General features: G+C 37.2%; 1 protein-coding gene across 2 annotated transcripts in view; it reads left to right on the top strand.

Moving 5' to 3' along the window:
- Positions 1–17,916, top strand: part of MLLT10 (myeloid/lymphoid or mixed-lineage leukemia; translocated to, 10) — a 146,859-nt gene that overhangs the window by 100,096 nt on the left and 28,847 nt on the right. For both annotated transcript variants that reach the window (XM_014946217.1, XM_014946224.1), the window contains exon 11: positions 7,144–7,322. In XM_014946217.1, the coding sequence (XP_014801703.1) occupies positions 7,144–7,322 (179 nt within the window). The remainder of the gene's footprint in view (positions 1–7,143; positions 7,323–17,916) is intronic.

Genomic DNA, 17,916 nt, shown 5'->3' with positions numbered 1-17,916 from the left:
CCTCCCAGCTTGGTATCATCACCGAACTTGCTTAGGATACACTTTGTCCCCTCGTCCAGGTCATTGATGAATTTATTAAACAGCACGGGTCCAAGTATTGATCCCTGGGGGACTCCAGTGGTTACAGGCTTCCAGCTTGAACCTGCTCCATTAATCATTACCCTTTGAGTCCTGTCGCACAGCCAGTTCTCAATCCACCTCACTGTCCCCTCATCCAGCCCATACTGCCTCAGTTTCCCAATGAGGATGTTATGGGAGACAGTGTCAAAAGCCTTGCTGAAGTCAAGGTAGATGACATCTGCTGCCCTCCCCTCATCCAACCAACCGGTTATGGCATCATAGAAGGCTATCAGATTGGTCATACATGATTTACCCTTGGTAAACCCGTGTTGCCCACTTCCAATAACCCCCCACTCTTCAACTTGTTTGGAGATGACATCTAGTATGAGTCTCTCCATCACCTTCCCAGGGACAGAGGTGAGACTAACTGGTCTGTAGTTCCCAGGGTCCTCCTTCTTGCCCTTTTTGAAGACTGGAGTGATGTTGGCCTTCCTCCAGTCCTCAGGCACCTCTCCTGTTCTCCACGACTTCTCAAAGATGATCGAGAGTGGTCCAGCGATAACGTCTGCCAGCTCCCTCAGCACTCGATGAGCTGGAAAGCAGGAGGAGGGGGTACAGACATACACATCTGTTTTTTAAGTGCATACTTTAGAAAAAGACGATGGAGAGTGATGACCTGAATGTTATAATTTTATGGTAGAGGTAGCTGTAAATTGTGAAGGCTGGTTGTAACCTTTCTGTGGCTACTCCTGTTCTTACTTTTTCTGTCTTCTGTCTGTTTTATTTCTTACACTGTTCCTGTTTTCAGGTTTGTGTTTTTGCTTGTTCTGTCTTATGCTAATTTGTGAGTTGCAGTGAGGAGAGTTGTAGCACAGAGCAGACATCCATCATGCCAGTCCTAGGGCTGTGGTAGACTTTAGAAGACAGTATGTTTCCAAAGAAAGTTTTCAGTTCTGTGGTCTTGGCCTCCACATCAGTGCAGGCAAAATTTAATGTATATGGTGTGATTGTTTTAACAAGGTAACCTACACTAGACAGAATCTAAACTGAGCATGAATGAGTCAAAATTTCTTAATCTAGCCCAACTTGGGGCAGACTTATACAGTGTTTGTAGAAAGGCATCTGTCTTTATTGAAGAATGGGAACGGTAGTGCTCAGCTAAACCATATGAGTATAAAAAAGGCAGAACAAGATAAGGCAAATGACAAAGTCGCCCTGAAATAGTTTCTTTATGTCCATTTTTTTCAGACGATTGAATAATGGAGTGTTACTGTTCAGTTGTCAAATATTACAACTTTAAGTATAACTACCTGTCCATGAGTTTCTAGGATACCTCTTTAAAACTTTAGTTGTTGCTAATGATGGCTGTGTGTCATTTCAGCAGTTCAGGCAATAGCTGTTCCCAACCATTAGAAATAACTAATCACAACAGAATTGCTGCTGTTCGTTAGCCTCTCTAGTGGTGCTCTTTTTGAAAATTCTGGTTCAATCCAGCATCCTGCAGCACACCTGTAAGACACCAACTTTAGGTCACTGGAATACGAAAGAGAAAACTTTTGAAGTAGAAGCTCCTGTGAAACAGTGAAGAGGAATGCAGTGTTTCCAGTTACTCACCATTTCAGCACTGAGATAGATCACTGTCAAGAATGGTTTGAAGCTATCATAGGTTTTCGAAGACCTTAAGAAAACACATTAAGTTCTCCTTGGAAATCATTTAGAACCATAGACCATAAGTGTCATGCTCCTACTCAGGAACACTTATCTAGTAAGCCTAAAACTGCTTTATTTTTAGTATGTCATATTTAACTTAGGCTTGTATGTCTTGACTCACCGTGACAAAAGTGAACGTTTAAATAAAAGCTAGGATCTTTATTTATCAATTGTTTTGCCATATCTGTCTAACTTTTTCTTCTTATGAAGATCTTTCTGTGCTGTGACACGCTTGAACTTCGTGTCCTTTGTATAGTTTTGGATGTGATCGGATGTAGCTCTTGATGTTATTGCTCTTATTCTAGAAGAGTACGTCAAAACTTGTTGAATCAGACTAGAATAAACATGTAATTTTTAATGTGTCTTCTTTCATAAAGCTGAATTAATTACATACGTGAACCTTAAACAGACAGTTATAAAGCATCCCAAAGATTTATTGTGGGAAATCAGAACATCTGGAGGAAACAAATGAAAGGAGGTTTGTCTCTCTGTCACCACTGTCTTCCACTCCTGTGCCCCCCCAAAAAGTCCACGTGGTTTAATTGAGGTTTAACTTTGCCATGAGCCATGGTGTGAAAAGTTGCAACTGTTCAGAAGGGATTGGAAGAAGTTCATTGGGGTAGGGTTGGAAGCAAGTCTAAGGGTAGTAATTGCAAAGATCATTCCTCAAGCTCAAAATCCGTAAGTTATAGATTTCTGGAATCTGGGAGAATATTTGAGGGAAGTATTACTTCATTCTCACCCTTTTCTAGTGCTTTTCCTTATGCAGCTGCTGTTGGTCACTGTTAGAGATGGATATACTGGGCTAGGAAAAGGGCACAGTTCTCCCTGTGTTTCTAGTTGTCCTTCTTTGGAGGTAGAAGAGAACGAATTTCTTTTCAGTAATTTTACTTTTCAGTTAAGTCTCTCCTAAGTGACTGTACTCTCTGAAATTAATGGTATGTTTTTCATGCAATGTCTGCTTCTAGCAGTGAAAATGCGTGATGTTTGTAGTTAATACTAAGGAATGGTATGCAGGGAGGCTCTTGCTTATACTTATTGCGATAACAACCAAGGTCAGCTAAGTTTGTTATGTACCAGGTTGGAGGGCTGGAAGCCAAAGAGCGTAAAGGGGTCGCAGCTGTGGGGAGGAGCAGACAGGACAGGTGACCCAGAGCTGAGCAACCGGGTGTTCCATGGCATCTGCATCATGCTCAGTATAAATTTGAGGGATCAAAGGGGTCAGCCCTCTCTTCCTCAATGGCTGGTGTCCGAGGAGGGCTCTGTCCATTTTTCTGCTTTTGATCCCGATCCGTGTGCTCCTGAATTCAGTTCCCATCTGCTGCTGAGTCCAGTCTGGAACTTTCCTAGTGCCTGCCAGTGATGTGATCATCATCCTGGGAACTCGATACTGGTTTTGTATATCTTTATATATATTTCATTATTTTCCTATTAATATTATTATATTTTCTTTTTATTGTTAATATTTCATTAAAGCTGTTTTAGTTGTTTTTTTCCTAACCCATAAGTCTCTCTCTTCCTTCCCTTCTGCTTATTCCTTAACTTTTGGCAAAGTGCTAGGATCTGCAACCAATGATAGATATCTCAGATAACTTCCTCTTCTCGTAATTGTTGCAAGAGTTTCAAATTACTGATTTAACAGAGAAAATACAGCTTTGTGGTAGGGAGAGCATTTTCCTAGCTTCATAAGCAAGCAGTCTACATGTTGTGTCTCTTGACTTTGGCCCACAGAAAGCTTTGAGCCGTTGTCCAATTTCAAGCAAACTTGATGAAGGAATCTGAAATATGTAAATTCCTGCAGTAGAGATGGACAGTGTGTGACTACAAGAGTAACCACAGCCTGATTTTGTCTCTTGCTGAACTTGGCAATACACCAGAAGGGAGCGGGGGGGGGCTGAATAACATAGGGAGCTGTAGTACTAGAAAATAAAAGTAACTGAGGATTTTGTAGCTAGATACAGAAATTGTGGTTGGAAAACTTAGTGTATTGATGCTATCTGTGAGATGCAACCCTGTTAAAAGCTGGAATTTAATCTGTTTTGTTAATTCTTCTGCTCATGGAACTACTTATTTTTGAGTAAAATCACTAAAATTTTTCTGTGTGCCACTTGATGTATGTTACTGCATAGCTAGTTCTGACTTGAGGCTATTATGTTTTTCACCATCTTGAATTTCTTTTATTTCCATGATGTATTTTGTCATTGATTTTCAGCAAAAAGAATACAGATTTTTCCAGTCTGCGTAACCTGATGTGTTCTCTGCTCTTTAGTACTACCCTTCTGTGTGCAATAGGCAATTATTTGTTGTCCAGAGATGCTTTTTTTTTTTTGCAGTTGCCTTGTTGTGGAGCCTTTCACTCCAGCAATGCAGGCTATACATGCATTCTGTCTATCAGAACCCAAAACCGTGTTCTGCAGCTGTTTTAGTGGTGTTAAGCACAATCAAACTTTATCTGAACATTGTTACGTGTCCATTTCCACCTGCAGTTGAAGAATTGTCTTCTGTTTAAAATGTGGAAGATTGTATTTAACCATGCTGTTTATGTCTCTGGCAAATTACACAGCGCCATTCATCATAAGCTATAGCTATTTGGCTTTTCAGTAATATGGGAAGTACTTCAAGGTGGTTTGTTTGTTTAAAACAGTAATGTGGTTTAGAGTGATTTTTTTTCAGGCTTTCGTTATTATTCTGTCCTGATGCAGAAAGTGGTTTCTCTCTCCCAAAAGGACAACTTGATGTTTTGAGGCGTTTAAACTACGTACTTTCTTGGCTTTCTAATATGATATGCACAAAGTTTTTTATACATGTATTTTTGAAATGGTGGGAAAATCAAGGTTTTGTTTATATGTTCAGCATCCAGTTCTTATTCGAGTGCTTGCATGGAGTAATATCTTGGTTGCATGACTAGTTCCGGAAGGTGCATGTACTTTATATATTAAGTAAGGTATTGCTAAATGGAAATACTTAGCCCAGACAGGGTGAGCAGATAGGGTCATATTTGTCCTGTCTTTTCCAACAGCAACAAATAGGGAATGTTTTTAATACTACTACTACAGCTACCACTACTAGCAATAAATAATAGCTTTCCTCATTCCACTGGCAAACTAGTTTACTGCTTGTCTTTCTTTTGAAGTAGCTTTATGCCCATGATTTTATAACCATCTGCTTGTGTTCCAGAATTTTATTTTTAAGAGGAAGAATAAACGTTATCATTAAAATAAAAGTAGCAGAAACTCTGCAGTTATTAAATAAGTAAGATTTTGAAAAATTAAGGACAAAAATATACAATTGCTTTAAAATTCTGCTGTCATTTTTTTACCTTTCTGGCAAAATATCTTTCTCTTTTACTACTTTACTCTCACCAAAAATTTTGTTTTCTCCACTCATTGTCATTGAGTTGTTATGAAAGGGACAGTATTTGTGGTGATGAGCTCTTATGATTTGATCATAAGTGTTGTGATATTTCATTTTTTTTACTGCTAATATTCATGATTCCTGGAGCCAGGTAATTGCATGAGAATCTCATATCTTTTAAGAATGTTTATATGTTTAATTATTTTAGTGCATTCAAAATGCAAAGGGTCAAAAATCTCATCCTTTTTTCTGAATTTGAAATCTCTGATTGAAAACAGATTTTAAAAGAGCCTTTTGAGGACCTGGAGTATTTTTCAGTTTTTGTAGTTGTAATTATGTTGCATTTAAGAGTAGACTCAGTAGTAGGGCTGTTTGTTAACCGTGTTCATTTTGGTGGTGTGTAGGGAGAAATTTAGAGCAGGATCCATCGAATTTACTGTTTAGATAGATGAGGAAGATACAACTGGAGAAAGGTCATAACAAAGTGAACACTTCAAGCATCTTACCTGCTCGCAATGCCATAACTGTAGATTTTTTGGGATGGTGAGCAAAAAAAAACCAAGGAGGGGAAGATGACCCAGGAAGGTGTGCTAAATGGGGAAAGATGCATAGGTCAGTAGAAAAGCAGAGCAGGAATGGAATTGCGCTATGACGAAGAGACTGGGGAGAAGATGACAAGAAGTCACTAACCTCAGTTAGGCAGGAAAAAAGTGTTGTCAGAATGTGTCTTTAGCTGTTTTTTCACATCTTTCTCTACTGGGTCTGGCTGGTTTTCTCTTCTGTTTTACTTGACAGTTAACAGGGGCAAGGAATTTAAGCTGTATCAGTGTTTGCATATTATGTGTGGGTTTGGATGATGTTAGTCTCCCTTGACGGCCTGTGCTCAGAGGGATTGCTGGGTGGCGAGTGGTGTTTTAACATTGCCTATCTTCTTATTGTCACTGCCTTCTTCAAATCATTATTTGTATGAGTGACAAACTAGCTCCACCCTTTGCCTTCTAACTGGCATTTCAGTTCTGTTGCTTTTTTTGATCTAACCATGTTCATTCTACTTCTGTTTACTCCCTGTGGCACTCTTCCTCTAACTGCAGTTCAGTGCTACCATGCTTGATATTCCCTGGCCAGCTGACAGCTCACTTATCTAATGCACGTGGAGCCTAACAGTTTCATAGACAGGTACTACTTCTTGTCTGGGCTTCTGGTCAGTAGGGTTTTTCCCCAACCTCTATAATGAACTTTACCCTGCATGTAGATCAACAGAAGTAATGGCTTCACAGAGGGGTATGAACTCTTCCTATTTAAATTGCTAACGTACAAGCCTGACTAATGTTAACGTGTTTAGTCGTTTGCTTGTTGGCTATTCTAGCAGAAATGTTAGTCAAGCATTCTTAGATCACGGATGGAGTTTTAGTTTGTGAATAAACAAAATACCACCAGTTCTACCAGCAAAGCTGAGTACTCTGTCCTCAGACTTGCTGTCGATATTTTTTTGAAAATACACAAGCAATTCTTAGTTGTCAAAATTCCAGTTTTGGACAAATGTATGTTGTTCAGAAACATTTTACTTTAAAGTTAAAAAGTATTTTTCTGTTAGTAATGTGTATGTTCAGTTATATAGCCCAATACTTCATTCTTTATCTGCTTTAAATTTTAAGGTAATTTATTCAAAGAACAAACTCTGTTAGCAGACTCAGTTGAAGGCAGGCATTTTAGCCAAAAGTTCTGCTACTGTTAATATTTGAGCAGTTTGTAATGCACATAAATATTTGATTTATCACACGTTTTACAAAAACTTAGAACTGAATCAGTCTGTGTTCCCTGAACTCTAGAATGTCAAATGACAAGAGCACTTTTATCAATCAGCATGGTTAGAATTTTGACACACAAACTTTCTGCGTTATGTATTAAGTGATCTTGTTTGTCTTGATTAATTTTCTACTGCATATTTACGTGGTTACTAGAAAACAGAGGGAGGGGGAGAGAGAGATGCATATAATCGTTTTTGTAATTTTTTTTCAGGTATTTTTAGCAGCAATGATGTAGCGGTATCATTTCCAAATGCAGTATCTGGCTCAGGATCTAGCACTCCCGTTTCCAGTTCTCATTTACCTCAGCAGGCTTCAGGCCACTTGCAGCAAGTGGGAGCTCTGTCACCTTCAACTGCGCCTTCTATAACTACTGTTGTTGCTGCAACTCAGGTAAACTATCACAAGAGTTTTAAGATAGCAAACCGTGTAATTGACCTGCTTATTTTCAGTGTTAAAAGAAACAGTGATTTGTTTGGAAAATAGATTAATAAACGTTATATTTTTTGTGAAAATGTTACAGTGGCTCGAAGTTCCCAATAATATTGCATGGTCCCATCTTTGTAGGGCACATAGATTTTTAGAAATGATCTGTATATGTGTGTGGTAACCATGACCATGTTATGACTAGTAGCATAAATGCTGCTTACAATTCATCAGTGCTCTAACTGATGTCTGTTATTAGAACAATGTTTTAAGAAAGGATTTAAAAGAGGAAAACATGTAAAGTTTTGCACATTTCATGCAAAAATGCTCGTATCAGTTAAAGAACAGAGGGTTTCATTTGAGAAACTTGAAAATGGACAGCTAAGGCTAAGCCTGGCAAGGAGGTGGCCAAGACTGACATCCTGATAGCAAATGCAAGTTGACATATATGTTACAGTTTTGTATTTGAAAGGTCATACAGATGAAGATATGTAATCCACGCTTCGTGAGGAAGGGTTAAGGGAGACAGTGGAGGAGTACAGAAGGGTGACATAGTCCAAGTAATGAACCAGAAAAATATCTTTATGGTAGTATTCTGTGTGGGTTTAAGCTGAGCAAGGTTGCATTTATCAAAGCAAGAGTACGAGGTTATAGTTGTAGAAAGCCAGCATGATTAGAGTATAAGTATGAAGGAATACTGTACTAGTCATGGTGGTTTTATACTTTCTTGTCTTTTACATTTTTATACTTTCTTGTCTTTTACATTTTCTGATGGGAATCTGTTTTACAATGAATGTATCAAATATATATTTTTTTGTGTGCATATAAACTATCAACTTTTACAGAGTCTACAGTGATTTAAGACAGTGGATATAAACTTGAAGAATTAAAATCAAGCTTAACACATACATACTTATATGCGTGTGTATGTGCACATGTGTGTGTGTATGTATGGCAGAAATACTATGTGCAGACCAACATAGAATACATTTCAGTATGACATAACTCTTTGTTGTTATAGGTGGCAGTTCGCATTTTTATGTAATTCTTTTCCTAAAGAAAAGAATTTCTTTTCTAAAGAAATAAGGCTTGCATTATGCCAGTGTGTCTGTATGACTTCTGTCTTGTAACTTTGGAACCTGTTGGCCAGGTGACATCTGTTGCACAAATTGATAGAAACGATTTTAAAGAAATAAATTAAAAATACAATGGTTTGGTGAAGAGCCAGTGTAGCTTTTCTGAAGGGAAATCACGATCAATTGAAGGTTGGTTTTTATTTTGTTTTGTTGGGGTTTTTTTTGTTGTTGTTGGTTTTTTTTTTTTTCCATTCCTAAAGAGTATTACACAATATAACTCACTGAAGACACTTAAATTGAGCAGTCTGGAGATAAGGGGAGAGGTTGTGTCATACTTCAGTAGCAAATTAAAAAGATTGGAAAAAACCCAAACAAGTAGATGCTCAGTTTTCTCAGTGGAGAGGTTTACTATCAGAGTCTTGAAAGGATCAGTGTTTTGGCCTTTTGTACAGCTCAATGTATTCATAAATGATCTAGGAAAAGGAAGGGGAAAGGAAGCCAAGTTTGCAGATTATGTCAGGATTAACTGTCACAAACTGCTGAAAAACCTTACCAGCCTGTGTTGACAAGGGGGTAAGAGGACAAATTAAATTCATATTAAAGGGAGAGGGCAGTTTCTATTCAAAACAGGTACAGTAGATACCAAAAGATGTACAAGAAGAGCCATGTTAGTAAACAATGGCAAGGAACAGCATCTTTATAAGGAATGAGTAAATAGCATAAGACTCTTGGCCTGAGCAAGAGACACTGAAATGCGGTAAGAGAAAGGTCTCTAAATTCATGAATGTTGGTTCAGGATGGCAGACATGCAATTGGAATGCCTTCAAAGATGTGCTGCTAGGGCGTACTCCTCTAAAATGTCAGCTGTTTGCTTGGATATCTATCAGGCATTTGTAATTATGATTTTGGGGAAATCATAAATCTGACAATTTTGGATAGATTTTTTTGCACCCCTTTTTCAAAGCAAGGGTGTTAAGACACTCTAGAGAGAATATAAAAACAGAAATATTTTTTCCATGGATTTAGTCTCAAAATTGTCTGAACTATTTTGATTGGAAGGTTATGGTAGACGTTTAATGCAGAAAATTTTGTTCACAGTATTAAGAAAAATTGTAAGCAATTGAAAGCAATTGTCCTAAAGTGAGAAAATTAGGCAATGCTACTGTGCCTTTGCTATTTTTTAATAATTGCTATGTCCATATAAAACTTCAGTGATTGAAACCCTCAAGTGCTGCTTTTTCCTTCAACAACTACATAACACTGATTTCAAAGCTTAAAAAAGCCCAACAACTTGATAATCCTGGATTTTGATTCTTTCATTCTGTTTAGTACGATAGTTCCCATACTGTGGTTTTTGTTTGGCTTTTTTTTTAAAGATTTTTTTTCAAGACAAAAAGACAGTATAGGCCTTGTTGCAATCACCTTTTCTTGTGTCTCATTTTCTTCTCCCTCATGCCACTCATAATTTTTATTCTGATCTAATAAATCCAGAAGAGATTATTAGCTTGTGTTCCATGCTGTGCCATAACTGAATTTAAATGCTGGTGTTCCTCACCAGGTGGGAATCAGTGGTCTAGTAAAAATGCCACTTGCTGGAAATGCAGGTTTTTTTGCATCCTGTTTCTCTTTTTTATGTGTCTTGAGCATAGCCTCAAATAGGTTACACTGCTTAATTCAGTGAGGCTTTATTAGCATAACAATGCATTTAACAATTGCAAGAATATAGGAAAAAAGGCATACAGAGAAGAAGGTACAGCTCACACAAATATTTCCTCCCGGTTTTCTATGAATTGGGCCTCTTGACCATGTGTTTGTCGGTACAGCCTGTTTTCCATGTAACAGCAAATTACTGTATCCCAAACTACTGTCTTTTCTCTCAGAAGCATGCCTTTAACTTATGCATGAATATTAGTTTGTGCTCTGCTGTTGAGAAAAATCACTTCCTTGCATTTGCATTTTGGATACTGTCTTACTTTTTCCCTGTTAAGCCAAGTCACAAGTCGCACCACTCCGAGGTCCTGTGCTGAGTTATCTCAAAGATTTCCTTGTGTTTCATAATTATAGCAGAAATGTTTGTCAACCTGTGTGTTTTTCTGTGACGGTTTGCTGTATTGCTCTTTCTGACAAGTTATTCTTAGTGATTAATATATGTTCATAAAAAAAGCGATGACCTGGGTGCCTCAGTATCTGTTGGGATTGTACAGCAGGATATTTTTTCTGCTTTCTCAGGAAATGGTGGTTGTTAGATTCAATATTTTATGTTTTTTTTAAGCTTGACTTAGTAGAGGTAGTGTTTTTTAATGAAATGTTTGCTACTTTGGTCGAGATTGAGATTGAAATTGGTTGAAGCTGTCTGTTCTTTTTGATGACTTAAATGAGTGTAATTACCCTACTAGTGTTCTGTGGCCATTTGTTTCTGGTGTCTCTGTGTTCAGAACACAGGATCAAACTGCAGAAATGGAAGTAAGGGCTTTTGACTGGCTCTTCTTCCAGTCATTGGTTATTAAAGCCATCTTTCAGACTGTATTCCTTTTAAGAAAAAAATGCATTTAAGTATCTTGTCATCTCATTTCAATAGTATTTTTAGTGGGAGTGGAAATGGCATGTAGTGGTTTCTTTAAGACATACAGCCTTTTATTTTAAACATTTGTAGCTCATTGACTCTTTGGTGCTGATGTTGTAAAATTCAGTAATGTATGATCTTCACATTCGAGCAATCTCAGTTTATTTTGAATTTTTCAGGATTTATTCTTATTTTGGAAATTTAATATGATCAAATTGTGACTTTTTTTTTACCATCTCCCATGTATCTGTGGTCTCTGTTCTCTTAGTGACTGTAATAAGCACATCTGGGAGGCAATTTCCAGCAATATTGCACATACTTGTCACTAGCCTGTTTCACAGATACAATCCAAAAGATTATTTTCTCTTTCTTAGGACAGAGAGAAAAATGGTGTTTTGCTAGTGGATTCTTCTTTCTTTTTTAAGCTGTTTTTCTTCCTCTGCAGCTTCTGTTTTATTTTCTTCCTAAGTTCCCATCTCTTTATGCGCTGTGTTTCCTTTGCCACAGAAGCAGCTAATAAAGGGAAGGAAAAGGACAAGAAGTGTCTATAACAGCAGTGCTCATGGCTTGCACAGAGATAGGGAAACTGAATCGTTGCTGTTTAGTTACTCTTTTTAGCCCAGGATTTATTTGTTATGGCACGATAGATAGGTCCACTTCAACATAGTGTAATGAACTATTGCCTCCCTGGTGGAGATGTGATAATTGGGAAGGTGCTGCTACTCAGTTGCAATTCTAAGTGAAATAAGTTTGCTTTAATCACTTCCATTATCCCTTCTTAAGTTCGTTTGGCTTTACTCCCCTTAGGAGCAGAAGGAAAACAGCAGGGTTTTCTTTAGCATTCATATAGTGGTGGTTATCCTCCTTTGTCTGATCCAGCTTTTAGAGGGAGATAAGGCTTATTTTTTTTTCAATAGGTTTGGAGTTATTTGTTAACAATAGAGGAATGTAAAAGCTCAGGAATCCTGAGATCTTTTCAGATTCTGAATGTAGGGCACCTGATGTTTCAGATGTTTCTGTCCCATGGTTTTTATTTTCTCACTTTCTGAATTAGTCTAGTCCCTAATTTTGGATCTCAATAGTCCCTTGCTCTTTCTCCACATCAGTAGTTTACACGATTTTTGGCTTCCAGTTTTAGTGGTTTTTTTCTTGTCATCATTGAGTTTACTCATAATTTTGCATATTATCAAGGGAACCGTCTCTTTTTTCTTTTCTGTTCTGGCACCCATGGGAAAATAAGTGAAAATGCAGGAAAAAGGAGCTCTATTCTTAGTTCTTGTCCCTATCAACACAGTAGCAGTTTTGGGAGCAGTCTTATTTTTACCTTTCAAAATAGGGGTGGAATTGAGGGAGTTTAAGAGTACATTTTTAACAAGTAGTTTTTGCTGAAAATTCAAGTCAAAAGGGTTTTTTTTGCAAGGATTTGGGCATTTTCACAGGACAGTAAAATGCAGTATTGCTGCCAAGTTTGCAGCTGTAGCCTCAAATTATGGATGTCACGTTCTCAAAGTCAGTATGGCCAAGGAAGGAACTCCTCCATCCACTCGTGTTTCCCAGATTTGCTCAGAGAAACATACACACCCCCCTTTTTTTAAAAAGTTAAATATTTGGCTCAAAGAAAATGTGATGAAAGGAGGAAAATGTTGGGTTAAGCATCTGGAGTTTGCTAGAGCTGGGCAGGTGAAAATGTAAGGAAAGTTTCTGGGCCATCCTCTCTGTGGGTACTCTAGAAAATGGCAGGTCTATTAACTGTCAGTGTTAAATGAACTTTTCTTTGGGAAGTAGAATGAATACACGAAAAAAGACAAATTGCCCTCAGTTCTAGGACAAGGGAATGTGACAGATGTGACGATCTCAGAGTTAAAGTAACCTGCACGAGGTGGCTGGCTGCCTAAGTGAGCTTCTTGCTTCGCTCCCAACGGTACACATTGCAACCATGTGTAATGGCTCACGTTAAGAACTTGGTATAATACTCTTGCAGACACCTTTGGATCATAACATCATAAGACTTAAAACTAGAGACTTTGAAATTACCTCAACAAACTTATTTAAGCAGCAATCCTTTCTTGTAATGCAAAGGAACTTATCCTAATTATGGTAAATTGCACTGGACATGTAATCAGAGATGATTTCCATAATTTAGGAAGAGCCTTAAGCTCCTTTTACATTTTTCTAGGCCACTTCCTGGTGAAACCTCTCACCACCTAGATATCAGTCATGTATGCAAAGCATAAACAGTGCCTGTGATAATATGTTAATGTATTAATAAATTTCTCTAAAATATGGTGATCATGACATCAGGTTGTACCAGTCTTTTCCTTGCGCTTATACTAATTCATTTGATGTAATCTAATGAGTTAAGTAATCTTTCCTGCAGATAAACAGTGTGTTTTCTAAGTTCCATTAGTTAATTTTTTAGAGTTCAATTTATACATTCCCATACAGTGTGTGGTGTGTTGGTGGACATGTTTTTTTGGTTTGATTTGTTTTGTTTGGTTTTTTAGGATCCAACATAAAAGTAAGAGGTTTTGCAAATTTGTCTTCAGTTTGGTTGTATTTTCTGCATTTGTATTACCTCTGATATGAGTGGTAATTAAAAAGCGGCTAATAAAACATCTGGAGATCATGATACTGCATGGTTTAAGCAGCATGCTTTCAGAAAAAGGAAATAATGTCCTTACTGCGGTACTAGAATTCTCTATTCAATAGAAACTATGGATATGTGAAAACCAATTAACATATTTTATGTGACTACCAAAACATCTCTTGATGCTAAGATCTCTCTAAAGAGCCTTCCTACCCACTGCGTCAAAGGTAAAATATCAATATGGATCACAGACTGTTTGGATGCTGAAATTACTCTGTCCTAAACTCAAAATTTAAGAAAAAGATCTAAAAGGAAAAGACAGCACATCCAGAACAAAAAGAAATCATTCTTAATAGAATATGTTGCTCATCCTTGGGACTCATTGCCACAGGAAATTGCCAGCACTAGGAGATTTAGAAAGTGCGCTAAAATGCATAATCCCTCAGTGTGTAGTAGACAGAGAGGGGTTTGGGATTGCGGTGTAAGATGTCAGTGCAAAATTGTGACTTTCCTTCCAAAACCACTGAACTGTATTTGTGTCACAGCCACTTAAATTTAAGAGTCTTGCAAAATTAAAAATGTGAAAGAACCATGCTACTAGAGGTTTTTGCATCTACATTGTCTTGTTTGTCACTTAAAAGCTGTTTTAATTCCTTTTTACTTCTAGGCAAAACGGGTAAAAATCTAATTTTCTTTTCATTCAGTCTAACTGAGGATTTTTGGGGTGGGGGTGGAGGAGAGCAGCAAGGAGGAAGAATTTACAGCCAGAGGGAAAATTCCTTCTAACATGTGACTCAACTAGAAGAACAAAGGAATCATAGTTGCAAGTAATCTAGTATTTAGCCCAATTAAAATCTTTCCTTTTTGTATTTTTCTCTTGTATTTAGCCCAATTAAAATCTTTCCTTTTTCTATTTTTCTCTTTCTTCGGTAAGATTGTCTTCACGTAGACTTCAGCAATATGCAGGTATTCTGAAAGGCGGTTGCAGGATTTTGCGCAGCGCTGCATGCTGAGACAACTGCATCAACGTTTCAGTCTAGCAATAAATGTTTTCTGCCTTCAAGCTGAAGCTTATTTAGCTTGGCTTATCTGGTGCTGCTGTAGCAACCATCAGTCTCCAGGCAACTGAGGCACATTGACCTCTTCGTTGAACTGAGTGTAGCACTACTTCAATTTAGCTGCCTGAGACAATAGTAATGGTGTTGAATGTGAAAAATGTGAAATTTTCTAGTCTGTATGCGGTGGGAAGTATTTAGATGAAACTGGATGTTTAGGTTTGACTTGAAAAAGATTTCAAGTTTACATGGTGTACGCTTTGTTACAAGCTTTAAAGTCCGTTGCTCAGGCAGTGTCCTTATAGGCCTTACATAAAATGTTGAGAATCTTGCAAGCATTTTTACACAGCAGTAATTGGGCTACCGTAGGTGTTTGTTTCATCGCTTAAATAGCAAAGACTATTGAGGTTTATTTAGGGAAGTTAAAATGTCAGCGTTTGTGAATAAGTGGTTGATTCTTTATTATTACTATTTTTGAAATTATAGATGATCTTGAAAGTAGTTCCTTTTCTCTCACATCCATTATTTGCCATATTATGAATGTCAGATTTTCTTTGGAATACTCCTGAGAAGAAAATAGATTACTGTACGGGTATACTGGGTTTGTTTCCTAATCAACTCATTCTTTCTGCTAGTCAATATGAGAGTGAAATTGTGATTCCTGATAGTGTTAGTGTTCTTAAGGAAAACAGATTCTTGGGTAAGATTGCTTCCATTGTCTATGTAGAGCACATACAGGTTAAGTGCTATGAAGACAGAGGTAGATGGAAAGGATGGAGGAACAAACTTGAGGTAAAAGGGATTTGTGTTGGAATGATAGCTCTGTTTTCAGTTTGGTTTGTGGGGGAGGTGGAAAAATCTCAGGGTCTTATCTCTGTTAAGCCTCCTTTTTAAAAAACAAAAGCAATCAAACAAAGAAGACTTCTTAATGAGGTAGCATTCTAGTAAGTTTTTGTCCAAGTCTTGTTTTGTGCCTAGTTTGTAAATAAATAGATTTTAATTGCGTAACATGGAAGAGATGAGTGAACTGGTAGTACAGTTGAGGTTATAGCTTTTTCACGTTATAAGATAGGCCTTCTACCCATGCTACAGTTGAGGTTATAGCTTTTTCACGTTATTGGAAGATAGGCCTTCTACCCATGTGGTTTTTAATGACTTGATGTGCCCTTGTTGTACAGTGGGCAGAGGTATAAATTAGTTTCTGTAGGTGTGCCATTAATTTTTCATTTTGCCTTTCAAATCCCACTGTGTTTCCCAGTTGCATTCATTCATGCCCTTCTTGGAAAATATTTGAGTACTGCTGTAAGAAGGTTAGATGGTTTCATTTAATTGAAGGATTTATTTGTACATTTAATCAAAACAATTGATTCTCAAAGACAGTATTTGATTATTTGCTTGTTCATAAGCAAGAGTCTTCATTACAGCTAGAAGTTCAAGGTATTTATTTTTGCTCACAACATAAAAAGTACTAATGATGTGAATAATGTATCCATAAGATGATTTTACATGTCACGTGTACAGTTTTCCTGACAGATTTTAATTATAATAATTTGTACATTTGTAATTAATGCTCTTTTTGATTGAAAAGTTGCTTTTTTCTTCTAAGATATCACAAACCATTTTTCTGGTTTCATTTGAACTTTTCCAACCTCCGAATTAAGCTTTTCAGTTAATTCTTTTATTTCAGCAGTTAGTGAAAAAAATTTATTGAAAAATTGCACCTTGATTATCTGTTTTTTAAAAAAAACCCCAAACTTTAAGGACTTCAAAGTGCTTGGATGGTAATGGAGGCAGTATGGGATGGATTGTCTTTTCAGTCCCAGTATTGCTTTCCTAGAAAGAATGAGTAAAAGACTACAGTGCATGTTTGGGGTTGACTCACATTGGTGGTGTATGGATGATAGCAGGTGAGGTGAGGTTAGCTGTAAAAAGTACACTTTCTGCTTTCAGTCATCAGTAGTGCTATAGGCTGGTTTACTCAAGAAGTCTATATAGTTGGTGAAAAAAATGAATTATATTCAACTTATAACTATGAAAGCCAAAATGCAAATTTAAAAGGTGTAAATGAAAGTATCGGTTTAGTTAAAATGTATAAATAGTGTTCGTCGTGCAGCATTTTAATATTATTTTATGTTGTGCAAGTTGTTTTAAAAAGTCTTATGATAATTTTTAGAAGAAATGTCGGAACAGTATTTTATTAAGAATTTTCTGTGTTGTCCTTAATTCCACCTGTATTACTTGGCATACAGGAAAACAGACAGGAAACTGGAAACGTTTTTCATTGGAAACAAGGTATAGATAAGATTTGCAAGTGAATTCCATATTTGTTGTGAAAATACTCAAAAGCTGAGTGGTGGGTGAAAAGCTGTTGATGTGGTAGAACTTCCTCTTGAGCTTCTTAGAAATGTGGTTGTATGGCTGCAATTCAGTGCAGTCTGAGCACCCTTCTGTGGGTGTGTATTGCTGTCCCAGACGAAGTCCTAACAGAATTCGGAGAAGGCAAGTGATGATGTGGAGCAGTGGTTCCCCAGCATCTCCTAAATGAAGGTAAAGATGGTACCAGAAGTCCTGAAAGAATAAAAGAAAGCAATAGCACATTCTTTCCATTGTACTGAACACCCAGGAAAAGCCAACAGTTATATGCTCCCCATAGCGTAGCTGCCCTTGAATATTCTAAGGATGAAAAGTCACTTTTTTTCACTTGTCCAGGTTAAACTAGGAAACATAAGGCCAGGTTGCTTTTGCTCCTATCATTTGAATAGGCAGCTCTTTTTACTTCTCAAGAAAAGCAATTGATTTATATTTATATAATCAACTTTTTATTATCATTATGTACATTGAGTTAATAAGTTTAAATATCTAAGCTCTTTTAACTGCAACACAGGTTTTAATGTTGATGTTACTTTCAGTAGTACGTTGTTCAGATAAATGCTGCTTGCCGTTGACCAAAATACATCAGCTAAAGGTGACTTCTTGATGAAGTAAACTGGTATTAATATTTGTTTTAGTGCTTGAATTTCCTTCCATATTTCATGAACCTAGACAATTGCATGGAAGGGATTAGTAACATCTTCTCAGAAGTGTAGTTTGCAGAAAATTTTGCTTTAGACTTCATATGCATCAATTTTTTTTATACTGTTTTCAGTACTAGTTGGCCTTAACAAGTAGTTGCTGGTGCTATCCAGTGCTCTTGATTTCTTTTCTTTGTGTGACTAGGGGTAGTTTTGTGCTTTCTATCCCAGTATCATACTGTAATGAAGAACCTAATCCAGTGCTCTTG

The sequence above is a fragment of the Calidris pugnax genome, unplaced genomic scaffold (assembly GCF_001431845.1).
Source record: "Calidris pugnax isolate Ruff unplaced genomic scaffold, ASM143184v1 scaffold19, whole genome shotgun sequence".
In the NCBI taxonomy this organism is placed as follows: Eukaryota; Metazoa; Chordata; class Aves; order Charadriiformes; family Scolopacidae; genus Calidris; species Calidris pugnax.
Note: the sequence above shows the minus strand (reverse complement) of the source record. Positions and strands in the feature narration are given on the sequence as shown.